The 25882-nt window shown below is 48.6% G+C and overlaps 1 protein-coding gene across 4 annotated transcripts in view; it reads left to right on the plus strand.

Annotated features, from left to right (window-relative positions):
* Positions 1 to 21429, plus strand: part of WNT9B (Wnt family member 9B) — an 81995-nt gene extending 60566 nt beyond the window's left edge. For all 4 annotated transcript variants that reach the window (XM_089773987.1, XM_089773988.1, XM_075911314.2 and 1 more), the window contains exons 3-4: positions 16486 to 16751; positions 19224 to 21429. In XM_089773987.1, coding sequence (XP_089630113.1) covers positions 16486 to 16751; positions 19224 to 19700 — 743 coding nt within the window. In that variant the 3' untranslated portion in view covers positions 19701 to 21429. The remainder of the gene's footprint in view (positions 1 to 16485; positions 16752 to 19223) is intronic.
* The last annotated feature ends 4453 nt before the right edge of the window (positions 21430 to 25882 follow it).

Consider the following 25882-nt stretch of genomic DNA (forward strand, 5'->3'; position numbering starts at 1 on the left):
TTCAAAAAGGGCTCTAGAGGTGATCCTGGCAATTACAAATGTGCAGACAACTCAAACTGGTAGAATCTATATATTTGGGAGAGTTTGAATGTCAGCTGCCAAGAAGGTTAGTCTATTATATCGACAGTTACTTTTATTAATTGCATTTGTAACTGCCTCAAAACTATATCAAGTTTGACTAACAAGACGTATTTTCAATAAAAATAAGCAGGCAATTGATTATGCCTTTTTAAAATACTTTACTAGCACTGTGTGAATCAGAAGATGTCTTACTTTGGTTCGCTCTCAATTCTGAGAAATTGAAAAAATCGACTTTTTCCAAACATTTCAAAATGACAGTTTAAATCAAAATTGAGAACTTTGTTTTGGGTTGAACAAGCATTGTTTCAGTTTTGATCCTTTTTTACACTTCTATTTAAAATTAAAGTTAATTTCAGAATTTTTATTACAGATTTTGTTTGATTGGCAAACAAAATTATTTTTATTTTCTTCCTGGCATTTACTGAGTCTTTTAAAATCAAAACAAGTCAGCAAAATTGACACCGATTAGTGATATTTTTCAGTGAACTTGAATCTGTAACTTTCACTGAAAGGCTGGTCAAAAAGACGCCCAGAATTGTTCTTCCCTTCTTTCCTCCTGTGTCACCTTTCTATGCTAATGGATGTACGGCTAACTGGCCTGCTGTGCAGAACATCTGCTTGTAAAGATTGCAACATTGATTTTTTTTTCCAGTTTTCTGTAATGTCACTGGTGTCTTAATATAAGGTGGATAGAAAGCTGGCTAGATCATTGCTATCCATTGAGTCCAATCAGCAGCTCATTATCTGGCTGGCATCAGAGTTGGTCAGTATTGGAGTGCCCCAAGGGTTAGTTTTTGGGCCAGTTTTGTTCAAAATCTTTAATGACCTGGATGAGTGGATGGATTGCACCCTCAGGTTCATGGATGACGCTAAGCTAGGGGGAGTGGTAGATACACTGGAGGGTAGAGATAGGGACCCTAGTGACCTAGAAAAAATTGGAGAACTGGGTCAAAAGAAATCTGATAGGGGTTCAACAAGAACAAGTGCAGATTCCTGCACTGGGGATGGAAGAATCCCAATCACTGTTACAGGCTGAGGATGGATGGGCTAAGCCAGGAGTGGACAATAATTTTTGGTGGAGTGGCCACTCCAAGATTTTGGAAAGTGGTTAAGGGCCACACTCTTCTGTGGAGGAGGTGCAGGCTCCAGGATGGAGGTTGGGTGCAGAAGGGCGCATGGGGAAAGGGTCTGGGGGGCTGGATACGGTGTGAGGTCTGAGAGGGAGTTTGGGTGAAGGAGGAGGTTGTGACTTGGGTCAAGAGATGGAGGGAGTGGAAATGCAGGAGAGTATTTTGGCCTGGGAGAGGTATGAAAGAAGGGGTGCAGGGTCTGATCTGAGGTGGGGGGTGCAGAGGGTTTGGAAGGTGACTTGGGGGGAAGGGAGTTGGGGTACAGGAGAGGCAGGGGTGCCAGAGGCAGACTGTGGCTAGGAGGTGCGTACCTAAGCATACCTGCTGCAGCTCCAGAGCATTGAAAATGCAGCCTGCTCCCTTTACATGGCTCTCGTCTCCAGGAGGAGGGAGGAGAGAGGCTCACGCCACCCCCAACCATCAGGCCAATCTCTCAGCTCCCATTGGCTGGCTGTTTCTGGCCAACAGGAGCTAAGGATTGGGCTGAGGGCGGGGAGAGCACATGAAGCCTTTCCCCCCCGGAGTAGAGTCACACAGCACAGCTCTGCATTTCAAACAGCAGCTGCTTCGTGCCTGCGGGTCCCGGGAGGGGTGTCCACGGGCCAGATCCGGTGGCTTGGCAGGTTGGATCCAGCCCGTGAGAGGTATCTTGCCCACCGCTAGGGTAAGCAGTTCATGGGCCTGTGGATTATAATGGATGAGAAGCTGGATGTGAGTCAGCGTGCCCTTGTAGCCAAGAAGGCTTATTAGGCTGCATTAAGAGCATTGCCAACAGATCTAGGGAAGTCATTATTCCCCGTTATTTGGCACTGGGGAGGCCAAATCTGGAGTATGGTGTCCAGTTCCCGTCCCCCTCGCCCCCATTACAAAAAGGATGTGGACGCATTGGAGACAGTCCAGTGGAAGGCAACAAAAATGATTAGTGGGCTGGAGCTCATGACTTATGAGGAGAGGCTGAGGGATCTGGGTTTATTTATTCTACAGAAGAAAAGAGGAGTGGGGGGTGGGGATTTGAGAGCACCCTTCAACTTCCTGAAGGGGGTTCCAAAGAGGATGGTGAGAAGCTGTTCAGTGATGGCAGATAGCAGAACAAGGGGCAATGGTCTCAAGTTGCAGTGGGAGAGGTCCAGGTTGGACATCAGGAAAAATTCTCTCCCTAGAAGGGTGGTGAAGCACTGGAATGGGTTACCTAGGGAGGTGATGGAATCTCCCACATTCAAGGTTAAGTCCTGGCTTGCCAAAGCCCTGGTTGAGATGACTTTACTGTGGTTGGTCCCGCTTTGAACAGCGGGTTGGACTCAATGAGATCTCTTTCATCTTAGGATTCTATGATGATGTTTTCAAAAACAACATTGATTCCTTGGCCAATAAGGATAAAACTCTTGGATCAAGTTACTTGATCCAACACATCTAAAAGATTTGCTACTTTGTTTTAATATCCTGCATCCTTATTGATGGACTAAGAGGTATTCAGTTATAACTAAGATTCTAAGGTCTCAAGTGACAATTGTAATCGTGTAGTTGGAAGCCCTATATAACCCAGGCCATAAAACTTCCCCCAAAATAATCCCTAGAGCAGAAGTTTTGGAAATATCCAATCTTGATTTTTAAAATTTAGTGATGGAAAATGCCCCATGACCTCTTGTATGTCATTCCAAAGGTTAATTACTCTCGCTATTACATTGATTCAGGAGTAAAATGTTTAACATCAGCTTCCAGACACTAGATCATGTTAGCTCTTTCTCTGCTAGATTGAAAACCCCATTCCTAAATATTTATTCTCCATGTAGGCACTTAGACTGTAATCAAGTCACCCCTTAACTTTCTCTTTGTTCAGCTGAATAGATTGAGACCTTTTGAATCTATTACTAAAAGCATGTTTTCTAATCCTTTAACCATTCTCATGCCTTCCACAACTTAATACCTTCTTGAGTTGTGAATGACAGAATTAGACATTTCATTCTGGTGGCAATGCAGTTTATGCATCCAAGGGTTGAACTGGTCAGTGTTGCACTGAAAGCTTGTATTTAGCTGATTATCTACCACATTCTTTGTTCCTAGATGTAGAGATTTACATTTAGCAGCATTAATACACGTTTGCCAAGTGGTCCAGACCACTCTGAATCGGTGACCTGCCCTCATTATTTCTACTCACCCAACTTTTGTCATCTGCAGACTTTACAGTGATTTTATTTTCTTCCAGGTTATGGATGAAAATGTTAAATAGTGAAGGGCAAGAATCTATTTATTCAGAACCTCATTAAAAACACACCCATTCTTTGACAATTCCTGGGTTACAAATGCACTTTACAACCTGACGGTTAGCCAGGGTTGAATTCATTGGATGTATACTGTAACTTTTTTGGTTTTAATCAAAAGGTCACGTGGTAAGTCAAATGCTTTGCAGACATCTCTTACCTTTGTCATCCAAACGTTTTAATATGATAAAAAAGATACATATTGTCTAACTGGATTTGGTTTCCCTAAACCAATGATGATTGGCATTGAATATATTTCCTTCCTTTAATTCTCAATTAGTCCCATATCAGCTGCTCCATTATCTTATCCAGGACTGATATCAATATTGGCATGACATTGGGGAAAAAAGCTAAACTTCTGGAACTTCCCCAATCTCCCAAGCCTTACTGAAAATCAGCATTAATGGTCCAGCAAACTCTTTATTCAGCTCTTTTCAAAATCTTGGATGCAAATTATCTGGGCCCGCTGATTTTAAAAGCTGCTTTTTAACATACCTCAAATACTAGTAGAGTGGAACAAGTGTTATCAAATGACATGACATCATCCTCTTCTGCCCAACCCCCAACAGAGGATAAATACATATTGAACACTTCTGCTATTTCTACATTAATATTAATTCCATCATCTCCATTTAATAATGGACCAATACTGTTGTCAAGTTTCTTTTTGTCCTTAACCCCTCTTCCCCTCTCCCTTCCTTTTCATTGTCCTTATCTCTGCTGAGCATTGATTTCACTTTGTGTCCCTTTGCTTCTCTTATCAATTTTTATTACAATTTCTAACTTCTGATTTACATTCACTAGTATAACACAAATGGAAGGGGAAGCTTAATTTTATGGCTGTCTTCATTTCCTCTCTAACCTGGCTGGTTATCATGCCAGTAAATCCTTCTTCCTTGCTTATGGGATTCTAACTTTTTGGGCATCTAGTAAAGTGTTCTAAAGAAATACCAATTGTCAGTCATATTTTTCTGATTAACTTTTTCCTTCCAGCTGATTTGCCAGCTCATTTTTTTTCAGCTTTATGAAACTGTCCTGATTAAAGCACCGTGTGTGTGTGTGTGTGTGTGCGCGCGCGCTGCTTGCACATTATTAATGTGCACAAGCCATGATCACTTGCACCTAAGCTATCCTTAAATTTGAGTGCTGTGATGAGTTCCTCTAATCACAGGGCTGGAAGAGACCTCAGGAGGTCATCTAGTCCAGCCCTCTGCCCTAAGCAGGACCAATCCCAACTAAATCATCCCAGCCAGGGCTTTGTCAAGCCGAGACTTAAACCTCTGGGGATGGAGATTCCACCACCTCCCTAGGGAACCCATCCCAGTACTTCACCACCATCCTAGTGAAATAGTTTTCTTAATATCCAGCCTAGACCTCCCCTACTGTACCTTGAGACCATTGCTCCTTGTTCTGCATCCGTCACTACTGAGAACAGCCTCTCTCCATCCTCTTTGGAACCTCCCTTCAGGAATTTGAAGGCTGCTATCAAGTCCTCCCTCACTCTTATCTTCTGCAGACTAAGCAAACCCAAATCCGTCAGCCTCTCCTCATAGCTCATATGCTCCAGCTCCCTAATCAGTTTGGTTGCCCTCCGCTGGACCCTCTCCAAATGAGTCCCTAGCCTTTCTGTAGTGGGGGCCCCAAATCTGCATTCACTACTCCAGATGTGGCCTTCCCAGAGCCAAATAAAGGGGAATAATCACTTGTCTAGATCTGCTGGCAATGCTCATCCTAATGCCCCCTAATAGTCCATTTGCCTTTTTGGCTACGGGGCACCCTGCTGACTCATCTCCAGCTTCTCATCCACTGTAACCCCCAGGGCCTTCTCTGCTGAACTGCTACTTAGCCAGTCGATCTGTTAGGACATTGGTACTCAACCCTACAGTAGGGCCACATAAACCTAAGTACAATCTTATGGGTCAAAACATACTCTCTGTACCTAGCCAATACATTGATTTATATTTCAATTCCACTTGTTTTGTTTGCACAGCCTATCTATCTAGGTTGTTTCTATTGAAAAACAAAGAAATTAGTGCATTAAAATGTGTACCAGAATGAACAACCAATAAAGAACATGTAACTCTCTAATCACAAATGAAATGTGCATTTTCTGAACTGATGAGTACTAGAAGACTTACCTGGCATTGCCTGGGCCCTTCAGTGCTAGGGACTGGCGGGGGGAAGTACAGGAACCAGGGCAGGGCACCGGGGCTATGGGGGCAGAGCTGGAGGTGTATGGGGGTTTGGAGATGAGGAGGGGCTCAGGATGAGGGGTCCCATTCAGCAGAGTTTTTCTCTCACTCCCTCAGCCCCCCCACCTCCCCTCCAGAGGCCTTCTGCTCCCACCCTAGCAGGGCTTTCTTCTCCTCTTCCTCTGGCACAGGGGTGGGGGTGGGGGGGAGTTTGGAGCAGGGGGGCTACTTACTTGTGTGCTGGCAGGCAAGATGGTGGAGCACCATCTCTGCTGGTCATTCCCTTGGTAAGGTCGGGCAAAATATAGCCTGTAGGCTGGATTTGGCCCGCCAAGCCACTGGATCCAGCCAGCAGATGCTGTGGGGAGCCTCAGGCAAGCTCCCTGCCTGCCTCTCCCTTCCCCCACACAGCTCAAACACGGCTGTGGGGAGTTTTTCTTTAAAAACTGTAAGTCCGGAGGGGAAGGGAGAAGCTTTAGGAGCTGATCCCTGCCCCCAGCACAATTCCATTGGTCGGTTTCTGGCCAGAAACCGGCCAATGGGAGCTGCCTGTTTCAATAACAGGCAGCCATGAAGCACAAGGGGCTCCAGAGCACATGGCTGCAGCCTATGCAGAGGAGGAGGGGTGGGCAGGGAGGCAGATTCAGGAACCACTGCTGGCTGGTAAGTCTCCTGGCAGAGCCTACCTCTGGCACCCCAGTCCCTCCCTTCCCCAACCTTCTGCCTGCCACTCCACATACCCAAATCCTCTGTTTCCCCCTCCTGTACCCATATCCCCTTCCAGAACCCCAATCCCCTGACCCAGATCAGTCCCCTCCTGCCCTAGCTCACAACCAAAAATACCTGCAAACCCTCCTGTAACCCAATTCCTTGCCTTAGGTCACAATCTAACCTCCTCCACCCCAGGCCAGTGCACTGGGACACAACTGCCTCCTTCACCCAAACTCCCTCTTTTACTCCAAGCTCCCTTCTGCACCCAACCTCCATCCCAGACCCTTCACTTCCTCCATTAATATCATGAAAGTGTGCAGCCTTTGACCATTTTCCCAATTCTGGGAGTGGCACCCCATCAAAAATTATTGCCTACCCCCTGTCCTTGGTGGTGCAGCTGCCCCCCAGGGACCATTCTCATATCATGTCTCTCCTGTCTGTGCTCATCCCTGTCCATGTTATGAAAAACATTCTCATTCCTAGCTCTTCCCATATCTTTGGCACAATCAAACCCAGATCTTCCGTTAAGGTAGGATAAGGGGAAGCTGCATACTAAATTTGGTGGTCCTAGTTCTCACCATTTAGGAGTTCTTTGAACAGACAGATACAGACACTTCTAAAATATTTAGATAAGTATTGTGGCTTCATTTTCTGTTCTATCCCTCCCTTTGCTAATGGTTTCTACACTCCTAGCGTTTTTGTCCACTGTTTCATATCGAGTAGATGTTTTCAGAGAATTATCTATGATGACCCCCCATGAGGTAACAGGTAACTTAGCCCTTATGTCGTATTTGTAACTTGAATTATATTTTTCAATAGGCATTATTTTGCCTTTATCAGCACTGAATTTCATCTTCCACTTTGTTACTGTGACACAGCTCCTATGAAAACTTGGTGGGTCCTTCGCTTCCCGGCAGATTGTGCTTGCCTCAAAGGCTCACAGCAGCCCATAGTTTTAGGCACCGTGCCAAGGGCTTTAGTTTGCTGTTTGAGCTCTTTTCATCATTGCCCAGCATATAGTAAAATGGAGAATAAACTCTACAATCCTTTTCCCTGAGTGGAAATGGGGAGGTAAGTGTGGAGGGGGGGAGGAGGCAGCAAACCAGGCCCACAACCCTACTCTGTATTCCAGCCAAGGGCCCTGTAATAGTAGCTGCTTGTATGAATCCCCAACATCTGCTATAAGGCAGCTCCAAGATCCCTGGGCTACTTCCCCACACCTTCCTTCTTTCTGGTTCATCTTCCTAGTATTCAGTTGTCTCCTTTCCTCATATTTTCAGCGGTGCTTTCCTCCATCCTCTCACTACACACATGCCCCAACAGCAGGCAAAGCTTCTTTAATTGCCAGTCTGAACTGGTTTTCTTAATTACCCCCAGGTGTCCTAATTAGCCTAGGCTGCCTTGACTCTGCAGGCTTAGTCAATTAGCCCCAAGTGTTCCACTGCCACTGATTGCCTTGGCTGGTTCTAAACCAGCCCCTCCCTGGAACCTTGGGAGTAGAGATGACTCAGTCTGAGGCTAATGTTCCACCTTTCCACTCCTCCTTGTCCCTCTCTGACCTGACCCTGTCACAGTCTCTACTCTGCTCTCCCTTCTCTTCTCGGGTGGGGTGCTGGTGCTTCATTTGCAGGCAGCTCCCCTCACACACACTCCCCTCTCAGCTAGCTTTTCATCCTGTGCTGGGAGTTGTTCCTCTATCCCCCCCCCTCTCCTCCTTTCTGTATTGCTGCTCTCCCACCCCGCTTCCAGCCTAGCAGAGTGGTGAACCTTCCTTTTTCCCTTTCCTTCCCTGGCACTTTTTTCCTTTCCTTCCCTCCTCACCCATGACCACAATGGAGGGGCAGTCTTGTGACACCCCCGCCACCCCTTCCCCCACCCATTCTCACATTTACCTCTGTAAATGCTGTCCCCTCCGAGGCTGCCGGGCTACCCGCTCCAACGGTGGCGACAGGCATGGATGGGGATTCTGGGACCCCCACCACTCCTGCCAGTGTCACCATTAAGAAGGCCCCCCTGAAGGCCAGGAACTGTCAGGGGACCAAAAAGGAAAAGAGTCCCACTTAGAAAGTTATACCTCCCATGGTCACAGCTTCCCCTCCCTCCCGCCTCCCTGTTCCCTCCACCAGCTCTGGGGGTGATGGTGCTTTCTCTGCTGGGCAACAGGGCATGTCCAAAGGGACGAGCCTGGCCTGGAGAGGCACTTGGGACCCCTGAGACCCAGGAGGGCACTGGCCCTACCGCTGCCAGTGGCTCTGATGGAGGAGAGGCGACCTGCTTATGTGGAGGTGGCTGCTGACCCTGCCACTAACAAGGGGGAACCACGTGGTGGCGGGGTGCCGTACTTGCCTTCCTTTCACAGGAGATTGAGGCCCTTGGCTTGACCCCGGCTGCCTCAGAGGGGGATCCTCTTGTCCTGGAGAGATGACAGCTGCCCTCTCCTTTTCCTTCCAATCTGCCCTCCTCCCCTCTCCCTGCCTCTGAGTTGCCCCAGGGTGTGACCATCTGCCCAGCCGTCAGCAGCACTTCAGCAGTGGCCACTGAGCCCCTGGGTACTTCTAGCAGAGTTCCTGTTGTTCCCCATCACGCCTGGCACTGAGGCCTCTGGTGGTGCACTCCCTGCGGTGCTGGGGCCTAGCGCTGGGGAGACACTAACTTCCTCTACCACCACTACTGCTCCCCCGCCCTGCAAGGAGGCACCACATCCCAGTGCCTCTTCCACGGAAGCTGCTGATCCAGTTTCTACTCCCAAGCCCTGTTCCCTGCCCAGTTCCTCTCCCAATGGAATTTCCCACTCCTCCTCCTGTTCCCCTTCCTCCTACCCCTTTTCCTAATCGCCTCCTCTTACTCCTCCCCCTCTTTCCCTTCCTTCTCCTCCTCCCCCTCTTTCCTTCCCCTTCCCCTATTGCTGCCACCTCGGGGGTTGCTGCATTTACCTTAGAGGTTGACCCCCAGGAGGCACTCCCAGCCTGTCTGGGTCTGTTCTTCCTCTCCCACTGCCCCTACCATCAGCGCAGCTGGGACACCAAAGTCCCTGCTTGCCAATTTTGGTTGGACATGGAGCCTGAGGGACTAGATGCGCAGTTTCTTGGAGAACATTTGCAGCTCCGAGTACAAGGGAGCTCTTGACCTTCAACACTGGGGAGACGACCATCTTGTCCTCCAGACCATAAGGACCATTTTAGGAGAAGGCAAAGTGACCAGGTGCTGGTCCTAACAGAGGACCCGCTGCTTCCATGATTACCTGCTCACATTTTGGATATGGTCAGGGGTTGCTGTGGGGCCCAAAGGGGGCTGCCAGCAAGGGTCTTCCCCAGCCCTCTCAATGCTGCCATTCATCTTTACTGCTCTAAATACCTGGCGCTATAGATTGGGTCTCTGCAGGAGTCGGGTGCTCTTCTTCCTTCGGGAGGGTGAGTATGCCATTGTTTTCCTGAAAGAGACCCATACTGCTCCGGCCACTGGGGCTAGCTGGTGGCTGGAGTGGGGAGACAGGGTCTTTTTTTAGTCACCTGTTGGCCTGTGAAGCTGGGGTGATGTCCCTGTTCTCTTTAAACCTATAGCCCGGGGTGCTGGGGACTGCTGAGATTGTGCAGGGTCACCTACTGCACCTCTGAGTTTGTGTGGCGGGGCAACATTACACTTTAATGCCTCCATCCTGATGTCCGGTCCAGAAAGGCTCCGCTTCTTTCAGTGGGTGTCTGCCTTCCTTGGCTCTCTAGATCCTCATGAGTGCCTGGTCTTGGGTGGGGATTTCAACTGCACCCTCAAGGAGTGGGACTTCCCAGGGAGATAATAGATCAACACTCCCTAGGGGATGTCTGGCATGACCACCATCTGGCTGAGGAGACCATGTTCACCTTTGTCCGGGTGGAGGGTCAATGGTCATTTCACTCCTGATTAGACCCACGTTTACATTTCTCATCATCTTTCCCAGGCCTACTCTTCCACCGTTCAGCTGGCCCTGTTCTAAGATCCCTGCTTGGTGGCCATGATGGCCTCTTTCTTTGGGGAGGCAGGGGCTGGCCTATTGGCATTTCAACAACACGCTGCTGGAGGATGTCTGCTTCGCAGTGTCCTTTTGGAAGTTCTGGCTAGCCTGGCAAGGGCGATGGTGCACCTTTCCCTCGGCACAGTGGTGGTGGGAAGTGGGGAAGGTGTAGACATGGCTTTTGTGTTGCGACTACACCTGGGATGCCAGCTGGCTGCGGGATGTTGCGATAGGGCAGCGGGAATGGGAGTTTTAGAGAAAGACATCCCAGACCTTGCCAGTGTCGGGGCCAAGTCCTTGGTGAGCGTGGTCCTCCCTTTATTGTGCCGGAGAGCCTTGCGCACCTTGTTGCCTAAGAAGGGGGACCTCTGCAATCTGAGCAATTGGCGTCCCGTGTCACTTCTCGGCGTGGACCATAAAATCATTGCCAAGGCCATCTCACTGAGACTTTGGCCCGTGCTGGTGGACATGGTCCATCCAGACCAGACCTACACCATCCCAGGCTATACCATCTTCAATAATCTCTTTCTGGTCCAGGCTCTCATAGAGATTGAGTGTAGGATGATCTCTTGTTCACCCTCCTGTCCTTGGATCAGGAGAAGGTGTTCAGCTGGATGGACCACAGGTATCTCCTAGGCATTCTATGGGCCTTCAGCTTCAGGCCTCATTCTGTGGGATTTCTCCAGGTGCTGTATGCTTCTGCAGAGTGCTTGGTCAAGCTCAACTGGACCCTGACTGCACCAGTCCGCTTCGGACAGACTTCTCCAAGCTGCCAGTCTTCTATCAGGACCTCATCCTGGAAGCAGGACCTGGAAACAGCTCTTGGAGACCAGGTCCTTGGGAGCCACCGTGAGGGCAGACCTCCTTGCAGAGCCCCTGCTACAGAATCACCATCTCCATGTGCAGGCGGAAGAGTCCCCCTCGGTGCGCCAGATGTTGATCCTGGCAGAAGTCACCAGGATCGGAGACCTCCTGGACTACAACTGGGGAAATTGAGTGGATGCGCTGGCACTTGCCCAGCACATGGGGCTCTCCACCCTTCATACTCCTAGTATGTAGTCAGGAGGTGAGGGATGCTTTGCTGGCCACTGCTCGGGTTTACCTCCACCGTGTCCTGCAAGAGCCTGCCAGATCTCTCCATTGGCTCCACGTGCCTTCCTGATCACCTCGCCCTCATCCCCCGAGCCAGCTGCATGCACTGCAGCTGGTCCCCTTTTGAACGGCATCAAAAAGTCATCTGTATGTGCTTCACTTCTCCATCCTCATGTCCCGCCCAAATAACAAATGGCAGGACCTCTTACCTCCAATCGAGGCTGGGGAGCCACAGTGGGCCAGTCTGAGGGAGACCCTGCCGCACATCTGTCTCAAGCGTACCAAGTTACAGCCCCTCTTTCAGATCCTCCAGAGCCTCTTGTTGAGGTGCTGGCTGCACTTCTCCCCTCACCTATTAATTTATGCACACCCCATCTGTGACTCCCCAAAGTCGCAGGACCTCCTCGTCAACCTCCTCCTGCCTAAAGCCAAAATAGCAATTTACAAGACCAGGGAGCAGAGACTGGCTGAGGGAGGGACCTGTGACTGTGGGGCCTATTTCTGCTCCTGTATCCGTTCACAAATCTGGGCAGACTTCAACTGGGAGGCATCTGCTGGCTCTCTCGAGGTTTTCTAGGAGCAGTGGGTGCGGTTTGGGGTTCTCTGCCCGGTGTCCCTGTCCAGCCCCCTCGTTTTAGCCCTCGTTTGTCCCTGTCCAGCCCCCTCCACATTCATCCATTTTTTTTTCTGTCACCCATAATTACTTGGTGTTCTGGGCTCTGTGGACCCTCCCGTAAGCTGGGGGCAGGTGCTTTAGATGTGGGGGGGCTTATGCCCACCCACCTCCAGGACTCCAGTAGGACTACTTTTTTATAGCCTTCTGTCCTGACCCTGTCATTTACCCACTTGAGAGTTTCCTTTGTAATGCTTTGCAGTTCGCTTATTTTATATTGTCGGCAGAATTTTCCACCTCATTGTTTATCCTGTTTCTACCGAGGGATCTCCCTACTCTCAACTGCAGGTAAAATTCTTGCCCAAGTCCTTCTGAACCATCTCCTTCCACTAGCTGAAGAAATCCTTCCGGAGTCACAATGTGGCTTCCACCAGGGCGAGGAATGATTGATCTGATCTTTTCTGCCTGCCTAATACATAAGAAGTGTCGGGATCAACATCGGCCTCTGTATATGCCATTCTTCAATTTGACAAAAGCATTTGACTCTGTCAACTGTGAGGCCTCCTGGAAGATCCTGCAACACTTTAGTTGTTGTCTAACAAATTTTGTCAGTATTATACATTTCTTACACAACATGCAAGTTGTGAAACTCAATAGTGGTGATGCAACTGAACCAATTGACGTAAGGACTGGATTCAAACAGTGTGTGATAGCCCTACACTATTTAATATCTTTTTGGCATCCATGCTCCAGATTATTGGAGATGACCTCCCAGGCAGAGCTGAAATAACCTGCAGGATGGGTCGCTTCTTGGTCTTGGCTCTGACCACAATAACATCATGGTAGAACTCCAGTACACTGACTATGCTCAGGTAGATGGGCACTTCAGAAGATGGGCTCCAAGCAATCATCGACAATTTCGTCATGGCCTACCACAGGTTGGGACTGACTCTCAATGCACAAAAGACCAAAACACCCACCAAACAGTTATCTGAACCAACCACCACGGCAGACAACCAAGTCCTGGAGAATGTCAACAGCTTGCCTTATCTCTGAAGCTATCTGTCCAGCAAGGCTGACATCAATGATGAAATCCGCCAGCTTATGGACATTTATGGAGTTGAGTCTTCGATGACCATGACATCAAGGCATAGACCAAGATTGACGTCTATCGTGCCCTATAGACGATATATTAAAGATCTGGAGAAATTCCACCAAAGGTACCTGAGGAGGATATTGGGCATCATGTGGCAGGACAGATGGACCAACGTTAGTATTCTCGCAGAGGCTGACTCTCGCAGCATTGAGGCACTAGTCACCCACAGGCAGCTGTGATGGTCCGGTTGTGTGGTAAGGGTGCCTGACACACACTTGCCTAAACAGATCTTCTACACTCAGCTGAGGACTGGGACGAGGTCTCATGGCGAGCAGAGGAAGCGCTACAGGGATGTTCTTAAGAATTCCTTGGTAAGTGTGGCATTGACGTTGACACCTGTGAGAGGCAGGGGAAGGGTCGGGTAACCTGGAGGACCATCATCAAGAATGTTACCTGACTCTTTGAGGTCAAGTGAAGACAATCAGAGAGCCCACCGTAAGGAGTGAACCTAGGCCCATATTGGTGCCGCTTGTGTCAGCACTGCTGGAGATAGAGTTCTAATGTGCAGCCGCTGCCAGAATGTTCCTGGCTAGAATTGACTTAATTTCTCATCTACACACTCATCAGTTATAGGCATCCAAGGGGAAATCTTATTTGATTTGAAGGATTTCAGAGAGAGAGAGACATGATTTATAAATATACTATGAGATTTACCCGGAATAGCTGGGGTCCCTAACTCAATTTTTGTGTTCTGGAAAATAAAATGAAAATGTACATGCTTCATTTTAAGTCCTTGCTCTGGGGTGGGGCTGGGGATGAGGAGTTCAGTATGCAGGATGCCCTGGGATAGACTACCCCAACCCTCTTACTGCTGAGCCCTTTAATGTAAAAACACTCCTCTATGACCTTTCTAAACTTACATACCAGCCATCTGGTTCTGTATTGGTTGAGGAAACGGGATCTTGAGAAGGGAGTAGATGTTTTCACCATATCTTTCACAGATACAACTGCAGCTAGTTCTTGTGTCCACAATTAAAGAAGGAATTTGATAAATTGGGGAGAGTTCAGAGAAGAGCCACGAAAATGATTAAAGGGTTAGAAAACCTGCCTTATAGTGACGGACTCAACGAACTCAATGGCTGCGTCTAGACTGGCACGTTTTTCTGCAAAAGCGGCCGCTTTTGTGGAAAAACTTGCCAGCTGTCTACTCTGGCCACTTGAATTTGCGCAAGAACATGGACGATCTAATGTATGATCATCAGTGTTCTTGCACAAATACAATGACTCTCCCGCTCGGGAAAAAGCCCTCTTGCGCAAATGCTTTTGTGCAAGAGGGCCAGTGTAGACAACTGAGAACCGTTTTGTGCAAAAAAGCCCCGATGGTGATAATGGCGATGGGGGCTTTCTTACGCAAAACCGCGTCTAGATTGGCACGGACGCTTTTCCGCAAAAAGTGCTTTTTCCGTTAAAAGCATTTGCGGAAAATCATGCCAGTCTAGACGCAGCCTATGTGTTTAGCTTAAAAAGAAGGTTAAAGGGTGACTTAGTACCTACATTGAGAACCTATATTATTTAATAGGGTATGTCTACAAGTAGTTTAAGTCAAAATAGCTTATTTCAGCTTTTGGTGCTGTCTACACAGCAGGAAGTCAAAAGAAGAACACTCTTCCTTCAAATTCCCTTACTCCTCGTAAAATGAGGGTTACAGACATCAGAATAAGAAGTCCTCCAGCTCGGCATTATTTTGAAATAAAGGCTTGTAGTGTAGACACGCTCTTTGTTTTTTTCAGAATGTCAGTTATTCCAAAATTAATGCTGCTGTGTAGACATAAGAACGGCCGTACTGGGTCAGACAAAAGGTCCATCTAGCTCAGTGGCCTGTCTGCCGACAGTGGCCAGCACCAGGTGCCCCACAGAGGGTGGACCGAAGACAATGATCAAACGATTTGTCTCCTGCCATCCCTCTCCAGCCTCTGACAAACAGAGGCCAGGGACACCATTCTATCCCCTGGCTAATAGCCTTTTATGGACCTAACCTCCATGAAATTATCTAGCTTCTCTTTAAACTCTGTTATAGTCCTAGCCTTCACAGCCTCCTCTGGCAAGGAGTTCCACAGGTTGACAACACGCTGTGTAAAGAAGAACTTTCTCTTATTAGTTTTAAACCTGCTCCCCATTAATTTCATTTGGTGTCCTCTAGTTCTTCTATTTAGGGAATTAATACATAACTTTTCTTTATCGGCCCTCTCCATACCACTCATGATTTTATAGACCTCTATCATATCCCCCCTCAGTCTCCTCTTTTCTAAACTGAGAAGTCCCAGTCGCTTTAACCTCTCCTCATATGGGACCCGTTCCAAACCCCTAATCATTTTAGCTGCCCTTAGTACCTGTAGTGAGCTCTTCAGTCTGGCAGAAAAAGGTGTAACCTGATCCACGAGCTGGAAGCTGAAGCTAGTCAAATGCAGATGGGAAATAAAGAGAACTTTTAATAGAGTGATTTATCCAGGATCACAGTGGATCATTTTTAAATCAAGATTGGATGATTTTCCTAAAAGAATCCCCACAGCAGATTTTTGGGGAACTTCTCCAGCCTGGTCTATGCAGGAGGTTAGACTAGATGATCCTTCTGGCCTTGAATCCTGTGAATCTTCTAACCCATCATGTCCAGTGAATAACATTCTGTGTCAGTTTCAGGAATATCAATGATGTGTCACCCACTGATAAAAGGAAGTATCTGAGTGATCCTCTTATACCTCTAGGCTTTTAGAATCAGCATACAGGAACCTGAAAAATTTCTTTCCTTTCCATCCCTTGACATTTTAGTTCTCTCCATGCATGGCACCCATCTGCGTTACAATTGTGTGTTTACCCTGTTAGCAGCCTCCCTTCCTGTTGCTCATTGAGAGTGTGTCTACACTACACCGTAGCTCAAAATAAGCTATGCAATTTGAGCTCTGCAATGTGCATAGTTTATTTTGAGTGTATTTTGAAATACGGCTCTATTCTGAAACGTCCCTTAATCCTCCTGGAATGAGGTATATAGAGACGTCAGAATAGCAAGCCTGTTACAGCTTTTGAAATAACGGGCTTGTTTAAAAGATGCAGAATAGCTTTTGGGATCCGGGACGTATCCCGAAATAGTGCCACAGCGTAGATGTACTCTGAGAGAGACCACTCAGGAGCATGTTAATCTGCCACCCAACTGTGTCCTGCGCAGTCCCTACAAAATAGGGCCCAGTGTTTCTTTGTGTGGAGCCCAGTTACATGGGTGAATGTCCATTCCTCCTTCCCAGCCTCCCTTAACCCTTCTGTCTTGTTCAGGTTTTAAGGAAACTGCCTTCCTGTATGCAGTGTCTTCTGCAGCTCTTACCCACTCGCTGGCCCGGGCATGCAGTGCTGGACGAATGGAGCGCTGCACCTGTGACGACTCTCCAGGCCTGGAGAATCGCAAGGCCTGGCAATGGGGAGTCTGTGGCGACAACCTGAAATACAGCACCAAGTTCCTTAAACATTTCGTGGGCCAGAAGAAGATTGGCAAAGACCTGAGGGCTAAGGTGGATATCCACAACACCAATGTGGGCATCAAGGTGAGGGGGAAGGGCACCTTGCCTGCTCAGGGATCAGATGCAAATAGCTTGACCTATCCTCTATACTCATGTCTTCTACAGGGGAACTGCTATGGCAGGGGAGAGGCCACTGCCTTTTGCTGGTTAGTCAGAACAGGCCCTATGCTGCTGAGGGTTAACCAGAAATTGTCCCTTTGCTTGGATGGCAGGGCCTGTGAAGTCTGACTTTTATATGCCTGCTGCTGTGAAACGATGGGGATAGTGGTCAGGTCTTCATAGGGCTCTGCACTTGGTAAATCCGGCAGTGTTCATATGGGAACAGGATGCTCATTCAAGTTTTGAGGATGGCTAGAGATGAAGGGCTGGGAGTTAGGACTCCTGGGTTCAACCCCAGCCGTGCTGCTGCTTTGACATGACCTTTGCAAGGCTTAGAATTAGATATAAGGTCAGGTGGGATCACTAGACCTACCAGCCATTGCAGGCCACCAAATTTCATCTTTGTTCTGAGCCCAATAACTTGTTTGACAAAAGCATCTTCCAGAAAGGCCTCCAAGTTTGAGCTAAAGACAGTGAGAAATGAAGGTGCATTAGTAGGAGCGTTGCCAGCAGATGAAGGCACGTGATTATTCCCCTTTAGGTGTGGCCTCACTAGTGCCAAATAGAGTATTGTGTCCAGTTCTGGGCCCCTCTTTACAGAAAGGGTGTGGGCACAGTGGAGAGAGTCCAGCGGAGGGTAATTAAAATGATTAGCAGACTGGAGAATATGATTTATTTAGTCTGCAGAAGAGAACAGTGATGGGGGGGGGGGGGCGGATTGATAGCAACTTGCAGTTACCTGACGGGCAGTTCCACAGGGGATGGAGAGAAGCCGTTCTCAGTGACGGTTCAGGACAGAGCAAGGAGCAATGGTCTCAATGGGAGAGGGAGTCTAGGTTGGATATCAGGAGAGTGGGGAAGCGCTGGGCTGGGTTCCCTGGGGAGGTGGTGGAATCTCCATCCCTGGAAGTTAAGTCCCGGCATGAAAGAGCCCAGGCTGGGCTGACTGAGTTGCAGTTGGTCCTGCTTTCGGCAGGGGTTGGACTGGATGACTCCTGGGGGCTCTGCCAAACCTAATCTGTGATTCTATGAAGAATCTGACACTGGAATGAGCAACAAAGGGGAGTGATGATCCCCCTCCCTGCTGAGTTTGTGCCTGTAGCAGGCTGTGACTCTCTCACCCATGATGCCTCCTGCTGGATGTCCTGCGAATTAGCTCATTCTAGCAGCACAGCACCCTCCTTTGGTGATGTCACCAACAGTTACCTGCCTCTTCTGCCCCCACCACACTGGGGCCAGCATCCCTCCCAGGGTCTGTCTACACTACCCCGCTAGTTCGAACTAGCAGGGTAATGTATGCATACCGCACTTGCTAATGAAGCCCGGGATTTGAATTTCCCGGGCTTCATTTGCATAAAGCCGGCTCCGCCATTTTTAAAAGCCGGCTAGTGCGAACCCCGTGCCACACGGCTACACGCGGCACGGGCTAGACAGATCGGAATGGCTACGTAGTTCGAACTATCTAGCCCATGCCGCGTGTGGCCGCGCTGCACGGGGTTCGCACTAGCCGGCTTTTAAAAATGGCGGAGCCGGCTTTATGCTAATGAACCCGGGAAATTCAAATCCCGGGCTTCATTAGCAAGTGCGGTATGCATACATTACCCCCTAGTTCGAACTAGCGGGGTAGTGTAGACAGACCCCCAGACCATAACCCCTCTTCCCCTGGATTACTCCCCTGTGGGGGTGTCCACTCCCAGGTTCCTCCTCCCCCAGACAACTGGCTAGGCCTAATTCCACCACTGGCCTCAGTGAGCCACTGCAGCCCTAGTCTCGCCCCTTCCCTTGGGGGCAAACTGCAGTTTGAATTAGCTGCTCATTGCTGGCAGGGGGTGGACCCGCAGCCCTAGAACCTCCCTCAGGTCCCTGAGTCAGGAGGAAAGTTGTTCAGGCAGGGACCCTGCTGGCTGCCTGGGGTCTCCCAGCACTGTTCTGTCCATGGTACCAGTCTGGCAAGCAGCTTGGTTCAGCTCCTGCTGCCCAGCAGCCATTCTTGTAGAGCCTAGCCCTGCCCTGGTTGGCTTATGGAACAGCCAGCCCTCTGCACCCACGGCTGCTTTTAATCCCTTGTTTTCCACTGTACAGCAATTGCCTCATCACGGTGCCTAATTTCTCCTCTGGATTTTTCTGGCTTCAGCTTCCAGCCACTGGTTCTTGTTCTGCTTTTCTCTGCCAGATTCGAATGTCTTGAATACTTTGTGTTCACCCTGTGACTGCCCCTAAACGCTGATTTGGGTCCTCTCTTCCTCTTTGAACTCTGTCAGTTTCTTACTGTAGGGCATTTTTGCAGCCTGTGACCCTCTGTGCCTCCATTTCCCTGTTTGTAACATGGGAATGGCTCCGGTGCTTTCTGGCCCTCTCTGAGGTGCGGTGTCCTAACTGGAGTTTCTTCTTTCGCAGGCTGTGAAGAACGGTCTCAAAACCACGTGCAAGTGCCATGGTGTCTCTGGCTCCTGTGCTGTGAGGACCTGCTGGAAGCAGCTCTCCCCGTTCCATGAGACTGGCAAGATCCTCAAGCTGCGCTATGATGATGCCATCAAGATTTTTAGTGCCACGAATGATGCTGTGGGACACTCGGAGCTCATGGGAGTGCAGCGGCACAGCCGCTCCCCCAAAAGCCCAGCTGCTCCGCGCCCCACGGATCTGGTATACGTGGAGGACTCCCCCAGCTTCTGCCGGCCTAGCAAATACTCCCTAGGCACTGCCGGCAGGACATGCTCCCGGGAGGCCAGCTGTGACAGCCTGTGCTGTGGGCGAGGCTACAACACACAGAGCCAGATGGTCACCTTCTCTTGCCACTGCCATGTGCAGTGGTGCTGCTATGTGGAGTGCCAGCAATGCATGCAGGAGGAGGTGATCTACAGCTGTAAGCAGTAGGGCGGGTGCAAGGAAAGGAAACCAAACAAAGGGTATTAATGAGCCTGGGCCCCTTGTAGGGGAAGGCAGAGGCAGGCCTTACTTGTTGCAGGGGGCTCACCACCCTTAGCCCTTCTGCTGCTGTCTGCCAAGAAGTTGTGGCACAAGACAGACTGGATAGTCCTACTGTGGCTATCTGTATACAGCTAAACAAAGAGGGCAGGCTTTAAATAGAGCCGAGTGACAGTACCTGGGAAGCAGTGATTCTGAAAGACTTGGGGATCGTAGTGAATAATCAGCTGAACATGAACTCCCAGAGTGACTTTGTGGCTCTACGCGCTAACACGGTCCTAGGATAAATGGAAGCCTGGAGTAGAAAGAATTTATTTTTCTGCTGTATTTGGCACTTGCATGCCCATGGCTGCAATAATGCATCTGCTTCTGGCATGAACTATCCAGGAAAGGTGCTGATTAAATTGGAGTGAGTTCAGTGAAGAGCCACAGAAATGGTTCAGAAAGGGACCCTAGGAACTCAATTTGTTTAGCTTCCCATGAGAAGGTGAAGAGGTGACCAGTCTATGGGTACTTACGTGGGGGGGAATTTTTAATAATGGACTTTTCAATCCAGCGTAGAAAGGTACCACATGATCCAAAGACTGGAAGTAGAATCTAGCCAAGTTCAGACTGGAAACTAGGCATACATTTAACAGTGAGTAATTAACTAGTAGAACAATTTACACAGGATTGAAGTGGCTTCTCCATCACTGGAGATTCTTAAATCCAGACTAGATTTCTCTAAAATCAGCTCTAGAGATTAGTGTAGGGAAGGTGTCTGGCCTGTGTGATACTGGTATTGCCCCTCCACCCCCCCCCCCCTCCCCAAAGCTTGGAATGTACACAGCTGCAAAGGCAAGGTTCGGGGGAGAGCACACAGAGCAAGGACCTTGGTGAGAGAGGAAAAGATGGCAAATCCTGAAGCTTTGTCCTTGATGGGAGTAAAACCAAGCAGCTGCAGAGAAACGTGTTTGGGAGGGCACCCCGCCCCCCCTTTGTCCCAGGGTATGAAAGGGAGGAGAGAAAAGGCTGATGGGACCAGAGAGCAAGGCAATCTAACCTGAGGCCTATGATAGGAGAGCAGCTGTTGATTCACTGAGAATGCGGTTTTTCAAGTGCTGTTCCCTGGTAACTAACTCTGTGTTCTGGATTGTAGGTGCCCATAGATGAGTAGTTTTTCATAATAATTTTTGTATATAACCTGGTGCAATTGGGTAACTGAGTAGCAGCCAGCTGTTCTCAGGACTCACACAAAGTACTAGCAAACTGAAAAGTGCAAAGTTGAATAAGGCAAACTGACCATCTCTCCTCTCTGAAGTGAAGCATCATTTAACAGTATTTCCACTTCCCCTGCACCTTTCAAGAGCCGAAACCTCATCCCACAGAATAAGTGCAATCGTGGGTCTATTTTGTCCAGATCCAAAAGATTTGCTTTAAAGAGTCAACAGGGCACTGAAGCCATTGGGAAGCGGTATTTTTATCTTACTCTACAGAGAACTTTCAGTTTCATATCCCTTATCCTGGAGTAAATGGGGAGTGAGTCTACTGAGGTCGGTGGAGTTATTGTCTGTAATAGAAGAGAATCCAGACGAACTCACTAAAAATTATTTCCCTGTAAGTGAGTCCTAGTGGAACCCTTTGTCAAGATTACTGCTATTTCCTCTGATTTGTACAAATCAAATGCATGATACATCTATTTATACCCTATTGTATAGTCCATTGTAGCTGTTAGCCAAAGATTCCGGCTGAGTCTGGAGTTCCCTTGTGATAAGCATTGCGGATGGATTATGTAAAACTTTAAAAACTGCCTAAGTTACTTAAGCAGTTTCAGAATGGAACCCCCAGGAAGATGCAGCACCAGTAGTTCAGGTGTGAGCATGAGGCAGGCAAAAAAGGGGGAGAGCCCAGTTTTAGAGGGGGGAGGGACTTGCTCACCTGGCAGAGCTAAGGAGAATAGAACCTGGTCGTCTTACTCCAGGGCCACTGCCCTACCCTTCAGTTCTCTTGGGTGGTTTGTTAGGTATTAGTAGGATGTTGGTGAGTGGGGCTCCCTATGCTGCCGGTGATTACATCTCCCACTTGAGAGGAATGAAATCTGCAGCCTCAAATTTGTTTCCTGCAAGCTGGGCACTTGCGCAGCCATTCAGCGGTTCAGATGCTGCCCAGATGATTAGCAGAGCGCCCACAGCTAGATTTTGTGTTTCTGTTGGTGGTGCACAACTGCACATGCCTCAGTGCATGTAACAACATTTATTATACACATGAATGGAAAAGGGTCGAGGGAACATTGCTGGCACCATACTGATGGTGGTTAATGTACATGCTGGCCATGGATAGACCTCAAGCCCAAACTTCTAATCTTGGTGTGCAGCCAAGGTGTATTGCATTCATGCTATGTGAGGAGACTCAGAGTGTGGCTTGTTTAGCATAACCAACAGGAGGGAACAGCCTTTCAAGAAGAGTAATGGGGGCAAAAACCTACCTGGTGTCAAGACTGAGCTTGCTAAGTGTATGGAGAGTATGGGAAGGTGAGACTACTGACAACAGCATGCAGCTGATCTGCAACTTCTAGCAGCAAATATCCCCAAGGGCTGGAGATGGGGCACTAGATGGGGAGGGCCTTGAGGTACTACAGAGAATTCTTTCCAAGGTGTCTGGCTGCTGCGTTTTCTCCACATGCACAGTTTAACTGGCTGCCATATTTGGGGTCAGATTGGCAGAGTCACCTTCCTCTGGACCATGGATTCTCTGTACCTTGAAGACTTTAAGCCATGATTTGAGAAGGTCAGGAACTGTCTGTTGCAGGAATAGGTGGGTGATGGTCTGTGACCTGCACTGAATCATGGGGGTCATTTCTGACCTTAAGCTTGAGTCTCATACACCAGTGCTTTAGCTCATGTCCACATGATACATATTCAGAGACATGTTTAATACTAATGCCCTGGCTCCTATTAATATTAGGTCTCCTGTGCTCATTTTACTGTCGTTTAAACAAAACTGGGGTGTGTTTTCTCTCTCTCTCTCTCTCTCTCTCTCTCTCTCTTTATTGATTTTTTTAAAGAAGCTTAAGTTGCCTGGCTCAGAGCAAATCTAGCTATTTCTTAATCAATAGGGGATGGCTACTAAAATGTTCCCTTGGCTAGCGGTGGGTTTATTCCTTTCCCTTGTTGTGGCCAATGCTGATTTAATGTAAATCCTGCTGAAGTGCCAATCAGGATAATCTGCCTTAATTTTTACCACCTTAAATAGCTTGGGAATTAGTAATGAACAGATCATTATCTTTACGTGTTTACTGCTAATCCTAAAAGAGCTTAATGCTTCCCACAAGCCTTCCAAGTTCCTAGGACTGGATGTAATGGGTAGGAAGCTACAGCAAGGCTACGTCTACACTGGCCCCTTCTTCAGAAGGGGCATGCTAATTTTGAACTTGGGAATAGGGAAATCCGCGGGGGATATTTAAATAAACATGGCCGCCGCTTTTTTTCCGGCTTGGGGAAAAGCCGGAAAAAAGCGTCTAGACTGGCGCGATCCTCCGGAATAAAGCCCTTTTCCGGAGGATCTCTTATTCCTACTTCAAAGTAGGAATCCTTCAAAGTAGGAATAAGAGATCCTCAGGAAAAGGGCTTTATTCCGGAGGATCGCGCCAGTCTAGACGCTTTTTTCCGGCTTTTCCCCAAGCCGGAAAAAAAGTGGCGGCCATGTTTATTTAAATCCCCCGCGGATTTCCCTATTCCCAAGTTCAAAATAGCATGCCCCTTCCGAAGAAGGGGCCAGTGTAGACGTAGCCCAATAGTTTTCCATGAAGGGCTAAAATCCTCAGTGATGGAGGCTACCCAGCAGAGGCAGTGGTTGTGATCTGCCTACCTCCTCACTGCCCCTGGAGCTGCCACATGAATGGAGTACAGAATGTCAGTGTTCTAGGGCGGGAAACACATGCCATGTGTACAGGGAACGGGGTTTATGTGTTTAGGGAAGAAAAGGCCCTTGCAGTTTTGCCAGCTTTCTTGCATTAATCCTGAGTACTGAGGTTCCCCATCCCCTACAGTCAGTTTTGTGACAGAGACAAGCTGCACCTTTGGAGAATATAAGAGCAACCATATTGGGTCAGACCAAAGGTTCACCTAGTCCAGTATCCTGTCTATTGACAGTGGACAATGCCAAGTGCCCCAGAGAGAATGAACAGAGAACAAGAAATCATCAAGTGATCCCTCCCTTGTCACCCATTCCCAGCTTTTGACAAACAGACTAGGGACACCATTCCTACCCATCCCGGCTAATAGCCAGTGATGGACCTATCCTTCAGGAATGTATCTAGTTAAAGTCCTGTTCTTCACAATATGCTCTGGCAAGGAGTTCCACAGATGTGACTGTGTACTGCATGAAGAAATACTTCCTTTTTTTTCGTTTGTTTTTAAACTGGTTACCTATAATTTCATTTGACCTCTATTTCTTGTGTTATGGGAACAAGTAAATAACTTTTCCTTATTCACTTTCTCCAAACCAGTGATGATTTTATAGACTGCTCTCATATCCCCCCCTTAGTCTCTTCTTTTCTAAGTTGAAAAGTCCCAGTCTTTTTAATCTCTCTTCATCTGGCAGTCATTCCAAACCCCTAATCAATTTTATCCAATGCCAACTTTTTTGAGATGAGGTGGCCACAGCTGCATGTAGTATTCAAGATGTGGGCACACCATGGATTTATATAGAGCTAATAAGTAGGGCTGTCAAGCAATTAAAAAATTTAATCCTGATTAATCTCACGGCACCTTTCCACCTGGGGAGCTGTGGTTCTCCCAGGTGAGCCCGGTGCGAGTCTGGAGGCACACCTAGCTGCAGCCACAGCTGGCGAGCGTGTGCCCTGATGGCAGGAAGCGGCTTGTTGTGGCCACTTGCCAGGAGGCAGCAAGCACCCTGCCACTTTCTGGGGTGCAGCAGAGAGAGAACTTTCTGTGTGTCTGGCTGGTGAGTCTTGCCCACATGCTCAGGGTTTAGCTGATCGCCATATTTGGGGTCGGGAAGGAATTTTCTTCCAGGGTAGATTGGCAGAGGCCCTGGAGGTTTTTTTGCCTTCCTCTGTAGCATGGGGCACAGATCACAGCTGGAGGATTCTCTGCATCTTGGGGTCTTCAAAGTATTTGAAGGCTTCAATATCTGAGATCTAGGTGAGAGGATTATTCTGGGAGAGGTGGGTGAGATTCTGTGGCCTGCACTGTGCAGGGGGTCAGACTAGATGATCATAATGGTCCCTTCTGACCTTAAAGTCTATGAGTGAACGGTAGGGTCTGGAGCAGCCCGCGGCACTCACTTCTTCCAGCCGGCTCCTGCACTGCACCTTGGAGCCTGCCTGACCTCCCCATGCCGGGCACCGCAGGTGAGCTCTGCTTTGGGTCAGCATGCTGCTGCTGCTGACACTTGACCAGCCCATGGAAAGGGGTTTGCTGGGGCCAGGGAAAGGGTGTTTTTTAACCTCTGCTGGCTGAGCTGCGCTCTGCGCGGAGCTGTGAGCTCCCTCTGCCTAATCCCGCCCCTGGTAATATTTTCTTTTAACTTCTAGTCTTCATGGTGAGTGAGTTTGTTCATTTTGGGTACTGGGGTGAGTGGCAAGTGGAGCTGCAAACCAGGCTCTCCTACAGCATGTCCACTCCACATGGGAGTGGAGTCTGAGAGCGCTGTGTGTGTTCCTGTCTAGTTTCATTTGGAGCCTGGGATCAGCTGGAGTCCCCATCTGATCCCCAGCTCCACATTGGTGCTGCCCTTGGACGTGCCACTCCAGCACTTCAAAGGGCAGCGCTGCATGGAGCCCAGGGTCAGCTGGGAACTCCAGCAGATCCCAGGCTCCAAATGTTCTGCCCCTTTGAAACAGGCTGGCAGCATTTCAAAGGGCTAGTGCAGCATTAACGCCTGTGATTAACGTGTTAAAAAATGAACGCATTAATACTGCCGTGCAGTAATCCCAGGCATTAGCGCACATCAATTGACAGTCCTAGTAATAAGATATTCTGTCTTATTCTTGGAGATAGCAGAGGTGCTTAACAACTTGTTTGGTAAAAGGTCTTGCACCTTAAGAAGAGATTTGCTGCCGGATGTCAGGAGGAAATGCCAGACAGAACCAGCAGCCAAATCAGTTTGGTCAGTCTGGATACCTATTC

Source organism: Pelodiscus sinensis, chromosome 29 (assembly GCF_052426305.1).
Source record: "Pelodiscus sinensis isolate ZL-2025 chromosome 29, ASM5242630v1, whole genome shotgun sequence".
Taxonomy (NCBI): Eukaryota; Metazoa; Chordata; order Testudines; family Trionychidae; genus Pelodiscus; species Pelodiscus sinensis.